The sequence below is a fragment of the Arvicanthis niloticus genome, chromosome 18 (genome assembly GCF_011762505.2).
Source record: "Arvicanthis niloticus isolate mArvNil1 chromosome 18, mArvNil1.pat.X, whole genome shotgun sequence".
Taxonomy (NCBI): domain Eukaryota; kingdom Metazoa; phylum Chordata; class Mammalia; order Rodentia; family Muridae; genus Arvicanthis; species Arvicanthis niloticus.
This window is the reverse complement of record NC_047675.1, coordinates 50,815,882-50,835,525: the sequence shown is the minus strand read 5'-3', so window position 1 is coordinate 50,835,525 and position 19,644 is coordinate 50,815,882. Positions and strand designations below refer to the sequence as shown.

Sequence of the window (19,644 nt, the reverse complement as noted above, 5' to 3'; positions counted from 1 at the left end):
AGTCATTCCGCCCAGTCTCCTGCTGTAGCAGCTCATTTCTTCCCCTCAGTTATTTCCCAGTTTGCTTGGCATATGCTGATATTAGTGTTCCTCACAATTCTTGAATTGATGCCATCTGGGTTGAGGTGAGAGCTTTTGTAGGAAATCAACACAGAATTGAAATATCAGCTGCAGAGGGAAGTTAACAGGTGCATAGCTGGGAACTATGCATGATGCTTAACCCCACCCATCACCTAACCCACAAGAAAAGCCCTGTGCTCTAAACAATGCTCCGGTCTGTCTCTCATGCTCCTACTCCCAGGACAGAAGAGATCCATGGAGAGCCAGGGATGGCCCCAGGACACATCACTCAGTTATGAAGCAGGGACATGTTTCCATCTTCCATGTCAGGTCCCCAGAGTCTTTCTCTGTACATAGCCTTTTCTTTATGTTCGGTAAGTCTCAGTATGTGATGGTCCCTCATGGCAGAGCAAACAGGCATTGCCACTATAAACTAATCAGTATTAAAAAAATGAGCAGACCCCTCAGGGTAAGACTGAAACACACAGTAGCACCGGATGTTAGTGCTTGGTGCTGGTGGAGACCCAGAGGTCTGAGATCTAAGATTCCACTCTCAAACCGAGGTTTCCACTAGGACCTGACCAGTTGTGGGAAACTTGGGTCTTTCTATCTGGTTTCCTTCCCATCAATTGCTGAAGGGATGAAACCCATCTGTGAAATCCGGTAATGAGTCACAGAGAAAAGTACAGCAGGGAAATACACGGGCAACATCATTACTCCCCAATAACATCCAGCGATCTCCCTCCCAGGCCCTGTGTGCTCATTCCAATCTGAGTGTCACTATGCCCAGTGACACTGCAGTCTGCTTCAGTGTGTGCTTGAGATCAAAGGGTTGTAGGCTCAAGAGGCAAGTACCACCCACACTTGCTCCTGTGGTCCCATCCCAGAGAAGCAGAGGTGCTTATTGTCAGATGCTGTTCCTCTGGGGAAAGGTCTCTGATAAAAGATATTCTGCATGCATACATGCATGACACACATGCACACATGGGTACACACACACACATGAGCGGACATGCAGCTAGGTGACAAGAGTGGCCAGTGTGATGTCCATATTACTGAGGAACTGATGAGAAGTCACATGGTGTGCAGTGAGGGGGGGACAAGGTACAAGTGAGAAGATCACCAGTCAACTGCTAAGTTACCAAACACCTTTGAAAAGAGAAAAATTCCCTTCGACTGGGTGTTGACCTTCTAACCCTGGTGTACCAAAGAGGTTGAACTTCTCCGCATTGTTTCCAAATCAGAAATGAGAGTTGACAAGAACAGGCCTAGAAGTCCTTCCCTGAGTCTGTAACCGTGGGGTGGGAGCCTGTGCCAGCTGTTGCAGAGCCCCCCCACCCCGCCCTCGCCCATCAGAGTGAGGATGGACATATTTCCCTCCCACTGATTAGATCAAAGAGGAAGTAGTCCGTCCTGCTACCGCCATCAGAAGTCAGAAAGCCTCGGCACCTCAAAATGGAAGAATGGGGTCTGCTTCTCCATGGTACACAACTGTCACAGTTTGGGTTCTCCTGACAGCTGGGCCTGAGACAAGGATCTGAGTAGTTTGTGTTTAGAGAAACAACCAAAGATAACAAGAGAATGGGACAGCAGTGTAAGGATCCCCAGCAGGCAGACAAGGCTGTGAATCTGACCTGTGGTTGGCATCTCAGGTGACAGGACCATGTGGGGGTAAATGTGGAAATACCCTCCGTGTCTGTGCCATCCACCCAAGACATTATAACAGAGTGGGAAATTGGGTTGACCAGACTGGAAAACAGCAGTTCTCAACTTTCCCAACTCTGCGACCCTGTGATACAGCTCCTCACGTGGTGGCGACCCCTAACCAAAACATTATTTTCCTTGCTGACCCGTCACTATAATTCTGCTACCTTATGGATTGTAATGTAAGTATCTGATAAGTGACCCCTGTGAAAGGGCCGGTCAACCCAAGAAAGTCACAACCCACAGGTTGAGAGTCGCTGTCGCAAAAGCTAAAAACCACCTGCCCCGAGGAGGAGCGCCATTCACCTTACCCAGGGACCGGGCCCCCTTACTGAGCAACAGAGATTAACACCTGAGAGACAGTGGGAGGACTGACAGCCACTGTCAGAGCTACTCAGTGACCCTCAAACCCTAGTGACCTCCGTGCTAATGTAAACAGTTCCCAGAGTGGGTGGGCAAGCTTACTTGAGAATTTGAACAGTAATTTTAAAACTAAGGGACAATAAAAATTAAGTAGATAGTAGGGTCTAAGGTTGCTTACATCCCCTAAAACACAACTCTAAACTTTCATAACCTTAGAGGTTGAGAGGCTCCTCCTCCCATGGCCAGATTGACAGGGAGGCTTAAAATCGAGGGTCTCAGGAGACGCCCTGGCAGTTTGAATATGGGAACATGCATTGCTTTCATCAGATTCTCAAAGAAACACTTGATCCCAGAAAGATAAAGAGGAACTTATTTGAGTTACTAATCTGTGTTGAAAGCTGACCATGTTGACAAAACTATTTTATTTCTGCAGGAAAAGTCCCCAGTATTTAGAACAACCTTCCAGGACTCAGGGCTGAGTTCCAGAGAAGTTTGTGTCCAGGGGCCCCTAGTGGTCATAGTGAGGACTGCAGGAACTTCTGTCTTCAGGGTCCAGCCAACCCTGGTGAGAGCAGGCAAATTTCACAGGCCTTGGAGAAGGTAGCACACACAAAGGCTGACTTTAACAATTAGCAGCTATTTAGCCACACCCACATGCTCTGTAAAAATGTGATAATGACGAAGATGTCAAGTCATTTCTAGCTATCGTAATAACAGGACAGGTGAGCTTGACAAAATAAAAGCCAAGAATAAAAAATAACTAAAGAGAGAGAAACCAGGTCCCTTGCTCTCTGGTGAGGAGAGCAGGAGGTGCAGTGGTCGCAGTTGGCTAGTGAGGGGAGGAGATGGGAACAGAGAACCCGTTCCCAGCCTCCAGACCTGGGCTATAGGCATCAGAAGGCTTCCTCTGCTTGCCACTCAGCAGCCTCTGGCCTTGCTGGCTTCTCTGACTTCACTCTGGTACATCATCCATTTCCCACAAAGCAGTCAGGAGAGCCCTGCAGGAAGCAGTGGCTCCTGGGTTTTCAGGATGGACCTCAGTCTCTGTGAGACCCCCAAAGCCTCTTACCAGTGCCAACCTCTAACTGGTCAGCACCAGCTGCTCACAGCAGAACTTTGCTCAATTCTCCAGTCTCTCATGAATCCCCTTGCAGTCGCCAATGGTTGCTCAGGGCTGAAGTATCCCAGGATACTCCAGGAAGAGTCTGTGAGATGTGACCGACAGGAAGGGGGTGGGAGGTGGCTTCATTGTCTTGAAGGATGAGCAACCATTGGTAACTGCAACGGGAAGCAGAGGAAGCCTTTGGGCTGGAGGCTGGAAAGGTGACAGAGACTGACAGAGAGATGATAGAGGCGACCAGAGCTAGCAACCCATGAGTTAGAGTCAAGGAATGGAGATCTGAGCGGTTCCTGAGGTAACTGGAGGTAGAAACCATGAGACAGGGGGCCTGGGAGAAGAGGAGGAGGTATGAGGACAGGGATAATAGATTTAGCAGGGTTTCTTTTTAAAGATGGCGGGTCTGGGAAGATGGGGATAAAGTGCTTACTACACAAAGCATGGGGATCAGACTTCAAACCCCAAAACCCAGACACAAGAGAGGCAGGCTTGAGGGACCATCTGTAATCCCTGTGCTCAGGAGACAAAGCTAGGGCAATTCCCAGGTGATCCGGCTGGCTAGACTAAGGAAAATCAATGAGATCCGGGTTCAGCAAGAGACCACACCACAATAAAGTAGAGAACCATCGAGGAGGACGCTTTGGGCCTCTGTTCACACATGCATGCGTGCACACACACACACACACACATGCATACACACACATGCACACATGCATACTCACACGTATGCATAAACCACGTAATGCACATATACACATATGTATGTACTCACATGCACATGCGTGTGCACACACACCATGCACATACACACACATATGAAAATGCATATATACATGCACACATACAAAGGCAAAATAAAATTTAGAAGAGTGTCTTTGGCAGAGTTTCCTAGAGGAACAGAACCAAAAGAATTCATGTACTCTAAGAGAGAATTAGATCGGCTTACACACTAGGGACTGGCTAATCCAACCAAGCTGCCTGCATGCTGCAGGGGCAGAGAACACAGTCACAGCTCAGCCCACAAAGCTGGACATCTCAGCAGTATCGGGTCAGAGCCTGGAAGCTCCCTGGAGAGATGTAGGCATTGAGTCCACAACAAAAGACCAAAGAAGCAAGAGCCCAAAGTCAGCAGAACTGCTGCCCAACACATGCACCGGAAGATGGAGAAGGCACATGAGCTTTGTCCTCAGCCTTTTTTCTTTCTTTTTTTTTTTTATTGTTTCCTTTTTTTTTTTAGAATTTATTTATTTATTTTGTGTAAGTACACTGTAGCTGTCTTCAGACACCCATATGAGGGCATCAGATCTCATTATGGATGGTTGTGAGCCACCATGTGGTTGCTGGGATTTGAACTCATGACCTCTGGAAAAGCAGTCAGTGCTCTTAACCACTGAGCCATCTCACCAGCCCTCTCAGCCTTCTTTCTTCTCCTGATCACTGTGCCAAGTGTCAATCATCTCTGGAAATGCCTGCACAGGCCCCTGGGTGTGTTTCACCGGCCCAAGACATCTCTTAATGCAGTCAAGTTGACAAGCAAGAGCAATCATCAGCAATAATAAATTTACTTATTAAGGCAAGGAGGAAACCACAGTACCTCTGTATGGGTAAAAAGATGAATTTAATCAATGTATTACTGACCACAGGAAGCTTGGGGTCAGAACTCTACAGAGAGGGCGGTGCTGGGGAGGAATCCTCAGAGGACTGGGACTCGTGGAAAATGAGCCCTGGTTTGTGTATCTGAGACATACCAGAAAGAATGCAGGATCCTGCAGAGGTAGGGATGGCAACGTGAGGATACAAGGAGAGAGAGTCAAGATCTCAGAAGCCCCAAGGATGGCCAGTGACTCCAGGGAGGAGAGACGACAGAGCCATGAGTGCCGATCTAAGAACTGAAGAGACTAGAAGCCTGAACATGGTACTGACAGTAAGGGAAGCAAGGGCTTAACAGATAGAAAGCCATCGCTGACCTGTGGGGGATGGGGAGCAGCAGAAGTAGGGGCTAATTTGAGTGGAATTAAAAAACCAGACACAGATGCCTCCCATGGAGAAAACAGAGCAAGAAGGCTGACAAAGCTAATGCCCATATTAGTGCAACAGCAATAATCCTTCAGCTTGGTAAACTGAGGCAGGGGGAATGTAAATTCAAAGCCAGCTTGGGCTTGTGGATCTGCTCTCCCCCCACCCCCACCCCCCCACACACAAATGAAGTCAGTTACTTAGGAAACACTTAGTAACTATCCTGCAAGTGTTTGTAATACAGGAACTTGATACATTGGAAGAGCAGCTGGGGTCTAGGACAAGAAACAGACCAAGGAGAAGAGACAGCTGGGAAGGCCTCCATGGGAGGCAGGAAGGGGACACCTCCCATTGGATGAGATAAAGTGTAGAGATGGGGCTCCTCCCTGTGAGAGGACACTGTGTCAGTTTACTCAACGTGCATGCGTCTCTACAGAAGGACACGGTGAAACCACCTGTTCCTTCACATACTACCCCTAAAACAGAAAGTTGGTCTTCTCAAGACAGGTTCCAGAGAGACACAAAGATAAACCTGATGTGCAATGTCATGTGCACCTAGCAGGAATGTGTCGCTACCCGTTCTGACCTGCAGAAAGGAGCGACACTACACGAGATTCTTCACAACGCAGCTTTACTCAGGAACCTTTTTACAATTTTTACAATATCTCTCTGGAAGCCCCAGATCCCAATTCCACTTTCCCTTTTATCCCCATGCCTGGTCACTCAGAGCCTGCCACATGGGCACACACCATTGGCACACGTCAAATGGCCCGATTCTGTGTGGCAGCGAGTCTGCGCAGTAGTTCTGCGGATGTGGCTCTGACCGGGTTGTGTGAGGAAGTCAGGCGCCATTCGCAAAACCTGGCAGGTGCCATTCATAAACTTAGGTGGGTGCCATTCATAAGCTTAGGCGCCATTTTAGCTGGCTGCCACACCCGCTCCCCACAGGAATGGGTCAGACAATCCTATGATCGCTGAGGCAAATTGGCAGTGGGAAGCAAGATACAGTTGATGTGAATTACATCCATACCTACCTATGTAGGTGTCGACCTAAATCTTGATTGTGTTACAACATGAAAAAATAGCTATTTCTTCTCAGGCTTTAGCCAGGGGACAGGTAGGTCAGAGCAGTGGGCTCAGAATTATTCAGATGTGCACAGCATTAGGACCCATGTCAAACCATCTGACTCAGCTAATACGGGGTAGAGTCTGAACAGCCTCAGGCTTCAGAGTTCCCCCAGATGATACCAGATGGTAGCCAGGGCAGAGGACCACTGGGTTCATCCTCTGCCCTGTGCTTGCTTAGTCTTCCCCTTCATTTTGATGGGCTTCTTTCTCAAAGAGCAAGGACCCAACTAGACCTCCCTCTAAATGAACCCACCTTCTCCAACATCCAAAGAACTCCTCCCAGGAAGAATCAGCCCAGGGTCTCCCAGCTCTTGACTGCACAGCAGTGGGGAAGAGAAAGCCAAGTGTGGACTGTGGTGACATCCATGGGTACTCACCTTTGGGTGGCTCCATGCAAGGCCATCCGTGTCTGTGCTGCCAAGTAACCCAAGAATCTGCGAAGAGCAGGTTGCTGTGAAGGCAGAGCCCAGGGAAGGCGGCCTTTCTCCTGTTCCAGGTCGTCCAGTCTCTGTCTCAATGTCTCTGCTGGAAACCCAAAGAAGTAAAAGCAAGAGAAAGACCATGAAACTCAGCAAGATAACCCCATGTCTCTTTACAAAAGCCCAGCTCCATCTGAGCCACTCAAGGCTGAAGCCACTCCCAGGCCTGTTGGTTTCTCCAGAGCTCCAGAGACCTTTCCATCACCTTCTTCTCCCAGCTGACAGGGCTGGAGTTTACCAGCATCTGTGGTCATGACTGTGCCCCACACCCAGAAAGGACAACTGATGGTACGTTTTTTTAATCATGATGATCATTTGGGAGAAAATTGTCAAATTTGGATGATTCTAAAAGAGCAGGTTGGTTGATTGGTTGGTTGACTGGTTTTTCAAAGAGGGTCTTTTGTAGTCCACAATAACCTGGAACTCTCTGAGAAGCTAAAAACAACATTGAACTTCCAATCCTCCTGCCTCCATCCCCCAAATTCTAGAATTATAGGCATGGGCCACCATATTCAGTTTTGGCAGTGCTGGGGGTCAAATCCAGGGCTTCAAGTACTCTAGAGACTGAGCTACATCCCTGGATACACTTCAGAGAAATCTATGCTCAAAAGTTAACTCTTTTTTAATAGCACAAAATTTTAAAGAAATAAAAACTGCTTATCAAATTGTAGCTGAGCACAGGCCTTGAAGGCACAGAGCAATCAATAGTCCCTGTGCCAGAGATGACTGTACCCACTCTATCACACAGTAGGTCTTCTGGTTGTTCTAATGCCCTCAGGTCACCTTGGACAATTTATAAGTATGGATCACTATAAAACCACTTTAAAAAACAAGCTATAGATATTGGAATTCATTCTAGTGATAATTTACTTTCATAATCAAATCCTAAAAAATTTCAAGTTTCCTATAAAGTCATCTTTGAGCCAGGAGTGATGGCTTACCACACTTAAAAGGCTGAAGCAGGAGAATCCTGAGTTCAAGTGTAGCCTAGGATACATAGCAAGAGCCTCTCAAAAAAATAATAATAAAATAAATAAAGCTAGATTTTAAGAAAAGTAAAGACTGATCTAAACTCCCATTCTTGGGTCACCAAGATGGCACAGCAGATAAAGGAGCTTGCCACCAAGCCTGAAAACCAGAGTTCAAACCCCAGAGCCCAAGTGGTAGAAGAAGAGAACCAACTCCCTCAAGTTCTATGTGCAAAATAAATAATAAAATAATGGGCCAGACATAACGGGGCAGAGGTAAATGGATCTCTATGAGTGTGAGACACACCTAATCTAACATAGAAAGTTACAGGCCAGTGAAAACTATGCAGTGAAGTCTGTCTCTAAACATATGAATGGTTGGATAAACAAGTGAATTGTGTATATTCCTCAAGGGTCACATCCTGGTGTCCTTGCCAGGTGCTGCTCCATGACCTTGAATCTCTCTACCAGATTGTTGCAGAAAGATACGTTCTCAGACAGTAAGCACTGGCCATCTTTACGATGGCCTGCCCCAGTGTCCTGTGCATGCATCACTTGCTGTGATATGATAAGAACATTCTACAGACTTTCCCTAGGTCACTGTAGTTCCCAAGATGCCCCTGAATATCCCAAGGGCCCTACAGATTATTCCCATGAAGTCCGTTCTACATTAATAGTTTCTAGAGACTCAGCCCTGTGAATCAAGCCTTTCTTCACAGAACAAGTTAACACTAGTCACAATGTAACAAATATAACACTGCTCCTGCACTGGTAGTCACAATGGAGCAGGTACAGCCCTTCTCTCACACTAGTAGTCACAATAGAGCAGGTACAGCCCTTCTCCCACACTGGTGCTTGGCCAGCACCGGTGCCCAGGTAACAGAAAAGCAGTGAATAAACAAGAGTCTGGACAAAGTCCTATTGATAAGTGACTTTCCCATAAATGCACCAAATGACCTGAATTCAATGTCCAGACACTACACAGAGAGTAGAATTAAGTACTTGTCTCACTGCTGTGACAAGATGCTAGACAAAAGCAAGGTAAGGAGGAATGGGTCTATTTGGACTCATGGAGCTGGTACAGCCTGTGGTGATGGGGAGGAAGGGTGGCAGGAGCTTGGGATCACACTGCATCCACAGTCGGGAAACAGAGAGAGATAAATGTTCTCTTTCCCCTTTTTATTCATGCAAAATCCCTGTCCTAGGGGTAGTACCTCCCACATCCAGGGTAGGTCTTGCCTCTTTAGTCAAACTTCTCTGGGAAAACCCTCATAGACACACTCAGAATCTCCTCCCCTGGTGAAGCCTAAATCCAGTAGCCATCACAGGAATTTTCCCAGGACCTGTCCTACTGCTGTAAGGGTTTCAAAAGGTAGATTCCAGGTCCAAGTCCCCAAATAACTGGCCTCTGTCCACACTACCTTCTTTATGACTGCCTGCCAGAGCTAATTGGATGTTGCTTTGAAGCAATGTCAGTGTTACATTCTTTTCAATACTGGTATTCATCAGACATGGTGCACGGTTCTCTTGGTCCAGGCTGGGCAGGGTCTTCCAGATTCTACTGAGATACTAACACTCTTTAACAAGCACCTGAAGGTCATGTAGCTTTTTTTTTTTTTTTCTCAATAACTTATATGTTGTTCTATAAAATAAAAACAAACTTTGGTGAAAATCAGTAAAGATCTTAAATTAAGTTAGACACTCATAAAATGATACACTAATTAAGGCAGTTGTAATGAGGTTCACTGTGCAGGGTCCAGGAGAAAAACCTGAGGTGAACTCTAAGCTTAGCCAGCTGTCTGTCTGACCTTCAAATTACTTAGCCTTTCTAAGCTCCACTTTCCTGGTCTGAAAGAAAAAAAAAAAAGGATGTTAATAATATTCTCTACATTATGGGCCTAGGGATTAACCACCATAATCTAAACAAAGCATCAAGCTTCGTGTCTGCAATTTAGTTAATGTCAAAGGACTGGCTATTATTAGTGGCCCTGATGTGTACTGCACTGGGAGGCTCATGCTGTGTTTAAAACCCCAACCTGGCCTCCCTTGGTCCTCTGCTATATTCCAAACTGTCCCCTGATCCTGGATGATCCCTAAGAGGTTAATCTGACAATGCAGTCACAGTGGAGAGGAAAACAGTAAGGAGAAAAGGAGAGGTCCCAGCTTAGCCTGGCTCTGTGCTGTCACTCACTCTGGAGTCCACGGCCACCTGAAGTTCTCTTTCAGGTTTAGCAAAGGGAATCTGGATACTGAGCTGCGACATCAAAGCCTTGGTCACTCTCTTGACTTTCTCAGGTACCTGGGATGCTAACTCTGCAATGGCCATTAGGTACAGGGGCTGCAACTTCCTGGCCAGTGTCGTTTCCAATTGACACTCCACACCCAATTTTACACACTGGCAGCTCACTGGTTCCCCAGGTTATGCCTCCTTACACTGACGACTGTACCAAGCAGAAGCCCTGAGTGACTCTCACCTTCAGTCTCAGAGCCACTCATAACGAGCTAACCAAGGAGATGTGGGATGAGGGTAGAGGGAGCAGCAGAGCCACATACACCATTAGAAGGAGTCTGGTGCTGCCTCAAGGAAGACGGAGCCATGGATGGCCTTGAGCCGAGGTGTGCTATGCGAGCAGTCAGTGCTCCATCACCTCAGCCTGCTGCTCTGTTGGGAACTTCTATAAATGGGCAGAAGCTGGTACAACCAGGTCCCTGCTGCCCTCAAGTCAAGCTCTGAGGTGATTGGGGCAAAGATGTGATGACAGAATGGTCCTCTGTCAGACAGAGACAGGAAAGCGTCACACTCTCCACTGATAACCTTGGACAGCTCTTGCCTGCATTCCTGAAATGCTGGGCAAAGTCAGCCTGCCCTGCACAGAGAAGATCACAGGCTCCACTCCCTTATACAACCAGATCCCTCCGTCAACCACAGCATCTCGCCTCTCCTAGCTGTAAGCTTCCAGTGTCCAGAGGAAGAGAAACAATCTCACTTGTACCTGTCACTTGCAAGGCTCAGAGACCAAGTGCATCTGGTTAAAGGGAGTCTTGGAGGCTCTCGGGCTGTTCATTCACCCTATGTCCCTGCCACTAAGAACCGCATGAGTAGCAGAGCTTAGATTCTCCAGAACCCACAGGAATGCCCAGTGGGCACAGCAGGCCATCTGTAATTCTAGGATGTGGGAAGCAGAGACAGGAGACCCCCAAAGGAAGCCGACTGGCTAGATTAGCTGTATGGTTGAGCTCCGGATCCCATTGAGAGACCTTGTCTCAATGAATAAGATGAAAAGCAATAGAAGATGATTCCCTACATCAACCAAGGGTCTCCACATGCACGAGCATACTCATCCATGCACATGCATGCAAACACACGTGTACATACATGCACACATACACATAAGATTCCCTACATCAACCAAGGGTCTCTACATGCACGAGCATACTCATCCCTGCACATGCATGCAAACACACATGTACATACATGCACACATACACATAAGATTCCCTACACCAAGGGTCTTCACATGCACAAGCATACTCATCCATGCACACGCATGCAAACACACGTGTACATACATGCACACATACACATAAGATTCCCTACACCAAGGGTCTTCACATGCACGAGCATACTCATCCATGCACACGCATGCAAACACACGTGTACATACATGCACACATACACATAAGATTCCCTACACCAAGGGTCTTCACATGCACGAGCATACTCATCCATGCACACGCATGCAAACACACGTGTACATACATGCACACATACACATAAGATTCCCTACACCAAGGGTCTCCACATGCACGAGCATACTCATCCCTGCACATACATGCAAACATACCTGTACACACATGCACATGCATGCACACACACATACACATGCAAACATGAACAATAGAAGAAGATTCCCTATGTCAGTCAAAGGTCTCCACATGCATAAGCATACTCATTCCTGCACACACACATGCAAACACACATGTACACACATGCACACATATGCAATAGAGGAAGGCTTCCCTATATCAACCTAGGCTCTCCACATGCATGAACACACTCATCCCTGCACACATATACATCTGCATTTATACACACCACACACACATGTGCAAACATGAACACGTGTGTGTGTGTGTGGTATATGAAAAAAGGTGTCTGAAGCCATATTTGCTGCTGTCCTGCCTCACACAGTCTTGCGTGTTCTCCCAGCAGGGACTTTGGTTCAGAGCCTTCCTTGTGCTCAGCCTGTGTGTTCACACCCGGATCACACCCTCAAGCTTCCTCCATTTCCATGTCTTCTGCCTCCAGCCCAGACAGGCCTGCCCCACCAGGGTCCTGAGAGCCCTCCCCATCGTTCCTACACAGTGCTGACACTGAACAGCTGTTCCCATGGCTGCAGGTGCATGAGCAGGTGCATCAAGGGCATCACAACACCTGCCACAGCCCAGCGTTACACTGGGTACTCGCACATCTTGTTACAAAGCACAGCTTTAGTGGGGCATAGTGGTGCACGCCTGTAGTTACAGCAGGAGGAGGCTGAGGGAGTAAGGACGGCTCCTCTGAGTCTGAGGCTAGCTTGGGCTACATAGTTGTGGGAGGGAAGAGGAGTGGAAAGGACTTGTGTTGCCCTGGCCACTTAGCAACAGGGCAAGACTCCTGCATGATTGCCAACTCTTTAAAGTATCCATCCGTGCATTTTCAGCTAAAATTGGGCAATCTAAGCATGCCCAGAGGCATGTCAGGCTGCCACTTCAATCTTTCACATGTATGGATTGAGACTTTTTTTTCTTTTTCTAAGACAGGGTCTCTCTACATAGCTCTGACTGGTCTGGAACTCATTAGTGCCTCAGACAAGAGGCTAACCTCCCTCTGCATTCTGAGTGCCAGATTTAAAGGCAGGTGCCAAAGTGCCCGGTGACTTTTCTTTTTCTTTCTTTTTTTTTTTTATTTTTTTAAAGATTTTATTTATTTATGTATGTGAGTACACCACTGTTCTCTTTAGACACACACCAGAAGAGGGCATCGGATTCCACTACAGATGGTTGTGAGCCACCATGTGGTTGCTGGGAATTGAACTCAGGACCTCTGGAAGAGCAGTTGGTGCTCTTAACCACTGAGCCATCTCTCCAGCCCGTTACTTTTCTTTTTCAATTGTGATCTTAACCTGAGCATGTTCAGGAATGACCCTCCAGCACGTGATATGTACAAATTCCCCCTGCTAAACAAACCCCCATGAGTCCTTTGGGGAAACCATCACCTTGGAAATGACTTTGTGATCTTCTTCCCTCTGCAGGTAAGAACTCTTCCTGTCCTTTTCCTCCTCCTGGCTGTGCTGACTCTGATGGGAAGCCCCTGCATCCAATCACAGAACCCCTCGAAGGAGCTGACCACTTCTAATATGCAAACCCACCGTAGATGTGGAGATAGTTGTGATGTACATGTGCACACATTGCCATGTGTCTTTTGTCTGTTCCACTCGGAGGGCCCGAAGAATCCCCAGTCCAGGAGCAATGAGCACACCAGGCCCAGATCCGCGTTGCAAACATCCTCCTCCAGGAAGGAAGCAGAGCCCCCAGGCTGAGACAGCAGCAAGATGAGGAGTCTAGATTATCTTATACTGAACATTAGAAAGCACTGGTGGACTGAGAGTGCCCGTAGAACACGGGGGAGGCTCCTGAAGACACTCAAATATCAGACAAGTTGAGCATCAGAACAAATGATGACGATGGTTCTGCTCTGTTGGGAGCCAACTCCTAGCAGAAAGCGGCTATCAGCTTTGCAGCCATCTTGAGCCTTATACCCTGACATGAGACTTGGTTTTCAACAGCCTACAACAGCTGAGCACACTCTGATAAACATCTTGTTTATCCCACACATCTTGTTTTGCTGTTTAGTGCCCCCCAGCTGCAAGGTGCACATTGTATCCATGCCTGCAAGGCGCACAGTGCTCGTGCTGTCCACGCTATACACGCCTGTAAGGCACACTCGGTATCCACATTTGCAAGGCACATGATATCCACACCTGCAAGGTACACGTGGTATCCACACCTACAAGGCATGTGGCAAAGCATATAAATACCCCCAGACTTCCTTTCAATGAACGAGACAATAAAGGAGACTTGAGACTTGATCAGAACCTCTGTCTTGTCTCCATTCTTTGCATCTCTTCCCCTTCATCCCCACTCTCTCTCTTGCTAGACCCTGACCCGCAGACCAGAGCAGCAGCTCAGGTGGGACACAGTGGCCCCCAAGCAGGGCAAGTGTGGGCCTCAACACTGCTCGTCCCTTGTAGCACAGTGCTGACAGAATGTTTTATGGTGAGAGGAAGCAGGAAAGAGGCTCAAAGGTGAGCGGGTCCCCAGGGACTATACAGTAAGATTACCAAAGGAAATGATAGCTCTGAGGTGGTGACACTTAAAACCACAGCATGTCAGCGACAACAGTGCACATCCAGGATGGGACAGGACAGGCATAGGTTCTAGCAGGCACCTGCCAGAGAAAGTGGAAGCATCAGATGCACCTGAGTTATTCCATCAGTACAAGTTCTTCACACCTCCAAACATCCAGGTTCGCAACTGCAGGCAATTTCATTGTTCAAATGAGGGAGATGGAGGAGGAGAAGGGAAGGAGGTAGGGAAGGAAGAAGAGAGGGGAAAAAGGAGGGAGGATGGAGTAGGAGGGAAGTCACGGGCACTGGGAGACAGTCTAAGCCTGTGACACAGGCTCTTCTCCAGAGACCCGAATTCCTTCCTCGAGGGCAACAGAATTATGTCTAAGTCGACTTAGACACTCAGAGGCTACAAAGCAGTGACCTGGGGCATATACTCGTTTAGAGACACAGATCTTGTTCCTGGAGGGCAATGAGGCATCATGGCTATAGTATGCCATCAAGTGGCCAAAGATTTACAATGACTTGTGGGTACAGTCATCGCCACAGAATGGGGTGAGCTCAGCCTGTGACTTTTCTGTCTGTACATGGAGAGGGATTTCAAAAGAAGTCATTTTCACTATCAGGAGTCAAGCCAGCATCCTGCCAAGCCTTTCTGAAGCCTCCTCTCCCTCCCTCCTCTTTAGTGGTTGGAGAGACAGAGCTTGCATCCCTTCTAGGCATGGCCCCCACAGGCTCATAGGGGTTTGAATGCTTGGTCTTTAGGGAGTGGGACTGCTTGACAGGGATTAGGGGGTGTGGCCTTGTGGGAGGAGGTGTGTTGTCGAGATCCGTACTGACCCAGCTTGGCGGCCACTGTGTTGCAGACCGTTCTGCCTGCTTTGCCATGCTTTGGGGCCAAAATGTCTCGGCCTGCTCTGTGCTGCTCTGGTCCTTGGGTCAGGGCCTAGAAAGAGACTCGAAGAATGGAGACAAGCCAGGGTGTGTGATCAAGTTCAGTTGTTTATTGTCTCTCTTCATGTCTCTCTTATTGTCTCTCCTTTATTATCTCTCTCATTGAAGGGAAGACGGGGGTATTTATACACTTTATCATGTGCCTTGCAGGTGTGGATATGACGTATGCCTTACAGGCGTGGATAGCACATGCACCTCGCAGCTGGGGGGCACTAAACAGCAAAACAAGATATATGGGATAAACAAGATATTTATCAGAGTGTGCTCAGCTGTTGTAACCTGTTGAAAACCAAGTCTCATGTCAAGGTATATGGCTCAAGATGGTTGCAAAGCTGATAGCCGCTTTCTGCTACAAGTCAGCTCCCAACAGTGTGTCACTGGGCTTTGGATTTCCAATGCTCAAGCCAGGCCCAGTGTCTCTCTCTTCTTGCTGCATCAGGATGTAGAACCCTCAGCTCTTCCTCCAGCACCATGGCTGCCTGCCTGCCACCATGCTTCCCACCATGATGATAATGGATTAAACCTCTGAAACCGTAAGCCAGCCCCAATCAAAATGTTCTCCTTTGTGAGAGTTACCTTGGCCATAGTGTCTCTTCACAGCAACAGAACATTGGCCAAGACACCTTGACTCTCTTTCTTTTAACTCTATGTCATTTGGAACGCTCTGTCGACATGGTGAATGTGAATTCCAGCGGTAGCACCAGGCCAGCATAATGAGGACTATGTTGTACACATGGGCGCCAAACAAACGCAGCTGGCCAATGGTTTAACAGGAATGATGTAATAAAAAAGAGAAACACTATTTGCACTTTATAAATAGAGATGAATAGCAAAAATAGACAAACAAATTCAAAATTCATCAAAAAAAAAGGTGTCAGCAAGCAGTGAAAAAAATCAGACATTAGAGAATACCTTCTGATTGACAAAATCTGTCGCAGCCGTGAATATCACACGACAGAGGATTTCATGACAGAAATGCCAGCCATCACCTCACTCTGCTTTGGAGCAAGAGAATTCGTTGGGACACTGTGTTGTTAATAGTTCATCTTCTTATTGCTGTTAGTTTTATAATCACAGTTAATTTTCTCGTTGCTGTAAAAGAACACCTGACCCCCACAAAAGGAGATGTTTATTTTAGCTCATTGGTCATGGTGGCAGGACCTTGAGGTAGCTGGTCACTCGGCACCCACAGTCAAGAAGCAGCTGGTCACACCGCGTCCACAGACAGGAGTCACGTGGTATCCATGGTCAGGAGTCACATGGCACCCAGAGTCACAAAACAAAAAGAGATGAATGCTGACGCTAACTTCATTTTTCCTTTTCAGTGAAGTCCAAGTCTCCAGCCTGTGAAATAGTACTACCCATATTGAAAGCAGGTCTTCTCTCCTCAAACCTTTCTGAAAATGCCCTCATAGAAACACCCAGAAGTATATCTCCTTGGTGATTCTAGATCCCATTGACAAGAAAGATTAACATAAATCTATGAATGTTTAACGAGGGTCATCTGCTCCCCTTAGCCCATCAGTACTAAGGACCCGATTCACCACTGCTCCACAAAAACACTGAGAAGGACAACAAATGAATGGCTGAGCATGGGTGTTAGTATTTATGAAGCAGAAACGTTACATAACGACATCGTGCTAAGTAGATTGGATTCCGGTTATGTATCTGCCCGTGAGATGACAGAATACACGGTATGAGCAATGTTCTTAGAGACAGGTGACCAGTCTGCACCCGACGGGGCCTCTCTGGCTGCAGCCATCAACATCATCGAGAGTCATTTTTCATCACATTTTACATAAGAGCCAGGAAATGCAATTTCTCGAGAGCTGCATATCCTCACTCTCATTAGCATACGTATCACACGTAGATGCCGGTTTGCAAGGATTAGACTGTAATAAGATGTATTTCCGGCCATCTCAAGCACAATGCAGCCAATCTTTGACATCTCAGAATACTGGAATTTGTTGAGGTCATTTTCATAAAGCTCAGTCGCCACCAGGGCACTGTAGAAAAGTCAAGCAGCACGTTAAGCATGTCTGAGCATCTAATGCACGCACAGTGGCGCGTGTGCGTGTTATTTCTCAACTCCACAGCTTGAGGGATAGAATCACAAATGTAGAAAGCAGATTTCAGAACTCAGATGATTTGCTCAAGGTGTCAAAGTGAGTGTATAGCAAAGGTGGGTTTGAACCTTGGTCCTTTCACATGTCAGACCCTAGGCTTTGTCCACAAACTTTCGTAGAGCCACCCAGTGACTTCCTACACCCTCATCACACAGGGCTCTCATCTCCCTGCTCCTGTGTCTGGGCCCCTCATGACAGTTAGATCTAGGGGCCTCCAGGATAACCTCCTGCTTCCTGGAATCTAGCTCAGGGCCAGGCACACACTAGGCACTGTGCAAGTTCTCCATAAACACATGAATCTGGGTTTGAACAAGACATAGAAAAACAGTCACCACGATATAAGCAGGGCCATGTGTGGTGTGTAACAATTAACCGTTAAGGTAACCCCAAAGCAGGTATGTGAGTCCTACTTTGCAACTTAAAGGAACATTTGAAACATTCTTCTAATTAGTTACACTGCTTCCAGGTTCAAAAGTAAAGCCACCCGGTCAGCCCGCTCAGCTCACCCACATCTTTCTCTAGAATGTTTGGTGCCCTCCCTCCAGTCATGCCAAGTCTTGAACTCCCAGTCTGAAAACTCTGTGCCAATACCCACCATTCCAACGGTTAATTTCCTACTCTGCCTTTTTCTCACACAAAGGGTTAAGCCGCCAAAGCAAATAAACAAACTCATTAAAGCAAAAACAGCCTTGGATCCAGTTCTAGGGGAACTGCGAAGGCAACTGTGGTGTTTCCACCTGTGTGGGAGAACAATTAGAAAAGCCGTGTGGACGCAGTTTAATACTACACGATGAAAACAGGATGCGAGACTATAGATCTGTATTCTCTGTGCTCTGTGATTACAACGGTGGTTGGTTTAAAAAAAAAAACTGAGCAGAATTAAGAGCTCAGAAGTGTCTATGATTATGAGTGATATTATCTCAATTTCTCCACTTACAAAATCAGCTGTAAAATCCCAAGCCGCTTCTTATTCCAGGAAGTTATTAACTCACTGGTTTCTTCTTCTAGTCTTTGATTTCTGCATAAATGTGGAGATTTGGTTTCCTCACATTCTTAATGCTAAGCCGCTTAGAGTAAGCCTGGCTCCCGAGGGTCAAAGATCCCTCCAGTGAGCAGCGAGGGAGGAATATCTGGAAATGTATTCTTTAAAGCTCATGGCACGGAGTAGTGGCCTGGGAAATCGTCTTGACGCAGTGCAAAGGGGCAGCTGGCCCCCAGAGAGAATAAGGGAGCTGTGGAACACCAGCGCTCGTTCAGCTGAGACACTTGCTCACTCAGCACGCCACCCGTTGCCTCGCTCTTGACACACAGTCATTGATTTGCTCTGACATATTTCAGCAGAATGTGTGGTTTGAAGCATCTGTTCTTCCCCCCAAAATAATTATCATGCAAAACAATTACACTATGAGTGACCAACATAGTAACAATAAAGAAACCTCCAGGTACATACCCTTATTCATGTTATAAACTAACAGGCTGTGTGTGTGTATGTGTGTGTGTGTGTGTGTGTGTGTGTGTGCGTGCATGTATGTGTACATGTGTGTGAGTATATATGTGTACATGTGTGCATGCACATGTACATATGTGTGAGTGTGTGCTTGAATGTGTGTTGCATGCATGTGTGAATGCCTGTGTGTTTGTGTTCATGTGTATGCATGTGTGCCTATGTGCCTGTGTGCATGTGTATGTGGATGTGTACAGTGTGCATGTGCCTGTGTGTGCATGTGTGTCTGTGTGTGTGCATGTGTGTATGTATGTATATTGTCAACACACCTTGCAAATGCTGTGGCAATTCATAGCTACATCGGAAAACACAGAAACCATTCTGGTCATGAGCTTCTGGGAAAGGGCTTCACTGAGCCACCCTGAAGCACACCTCACCTCTGTACTGCAAAAAAAAAAGACAAGGTTCTGTTTAAGGCTAATCTGATCTACATAGTGAGTTCCAGGATAGTCACAGCTATGTAGAGAGATCCTGTCTCAAAAAAAAAAAAAAAAAAAAATTCTTACACTAAATAGCAATCACCAAGGTTGCTAGGGAGGTAACTGACAAGGCAACTCTATTTTGGCTACAGTTTCTTAAGCCCTCGGGTTTTCAAAATTACAAGAATCTGTCTCTGAAGAATGGTTATTCCAATGCTGCAAAAATTAGTCACTTGCCTTGTCCAGGGTCAAGCTCCGGTTTGGAGTAGGGGCTTTTCTGCTGGCAACTGCCCAATGGTAGAAGGATGGGATGGCTTTATCCACTGCTTTCTTGGTGCTGAGACCGTTGTCATTCCTGCACCTCAATTCTCCATCACTATCATAGTTTGCCGTAACAACAACCACAATCATAACCAC

General features: G+C 47.0%; 1 protein-coding gene across 2 annotated transcripts in view; it reads right to left on the bottom strand.

Moving 5' to 3' along the window:
* Positions 1-19,644, bottom strand: part of Disc1 (DISC1 scaffold protein) — a 215,724-nt gene that overhangs the window by 140,483 nt on the left and 55,597 nt on the right. For both annotated transcript variants that reach the window (XM_034522637.2, XM_076916049.1), the window contains exon 4: positions 6,766-6,913. In XM_034522637.2, coding sequence (XP_034378528.2) covers positions 6,766-6,913 — 148 coding nt within the window. The remainder of the gene's footprint in view (positions 1-6,765; positions 6,914-19,644) is intronic.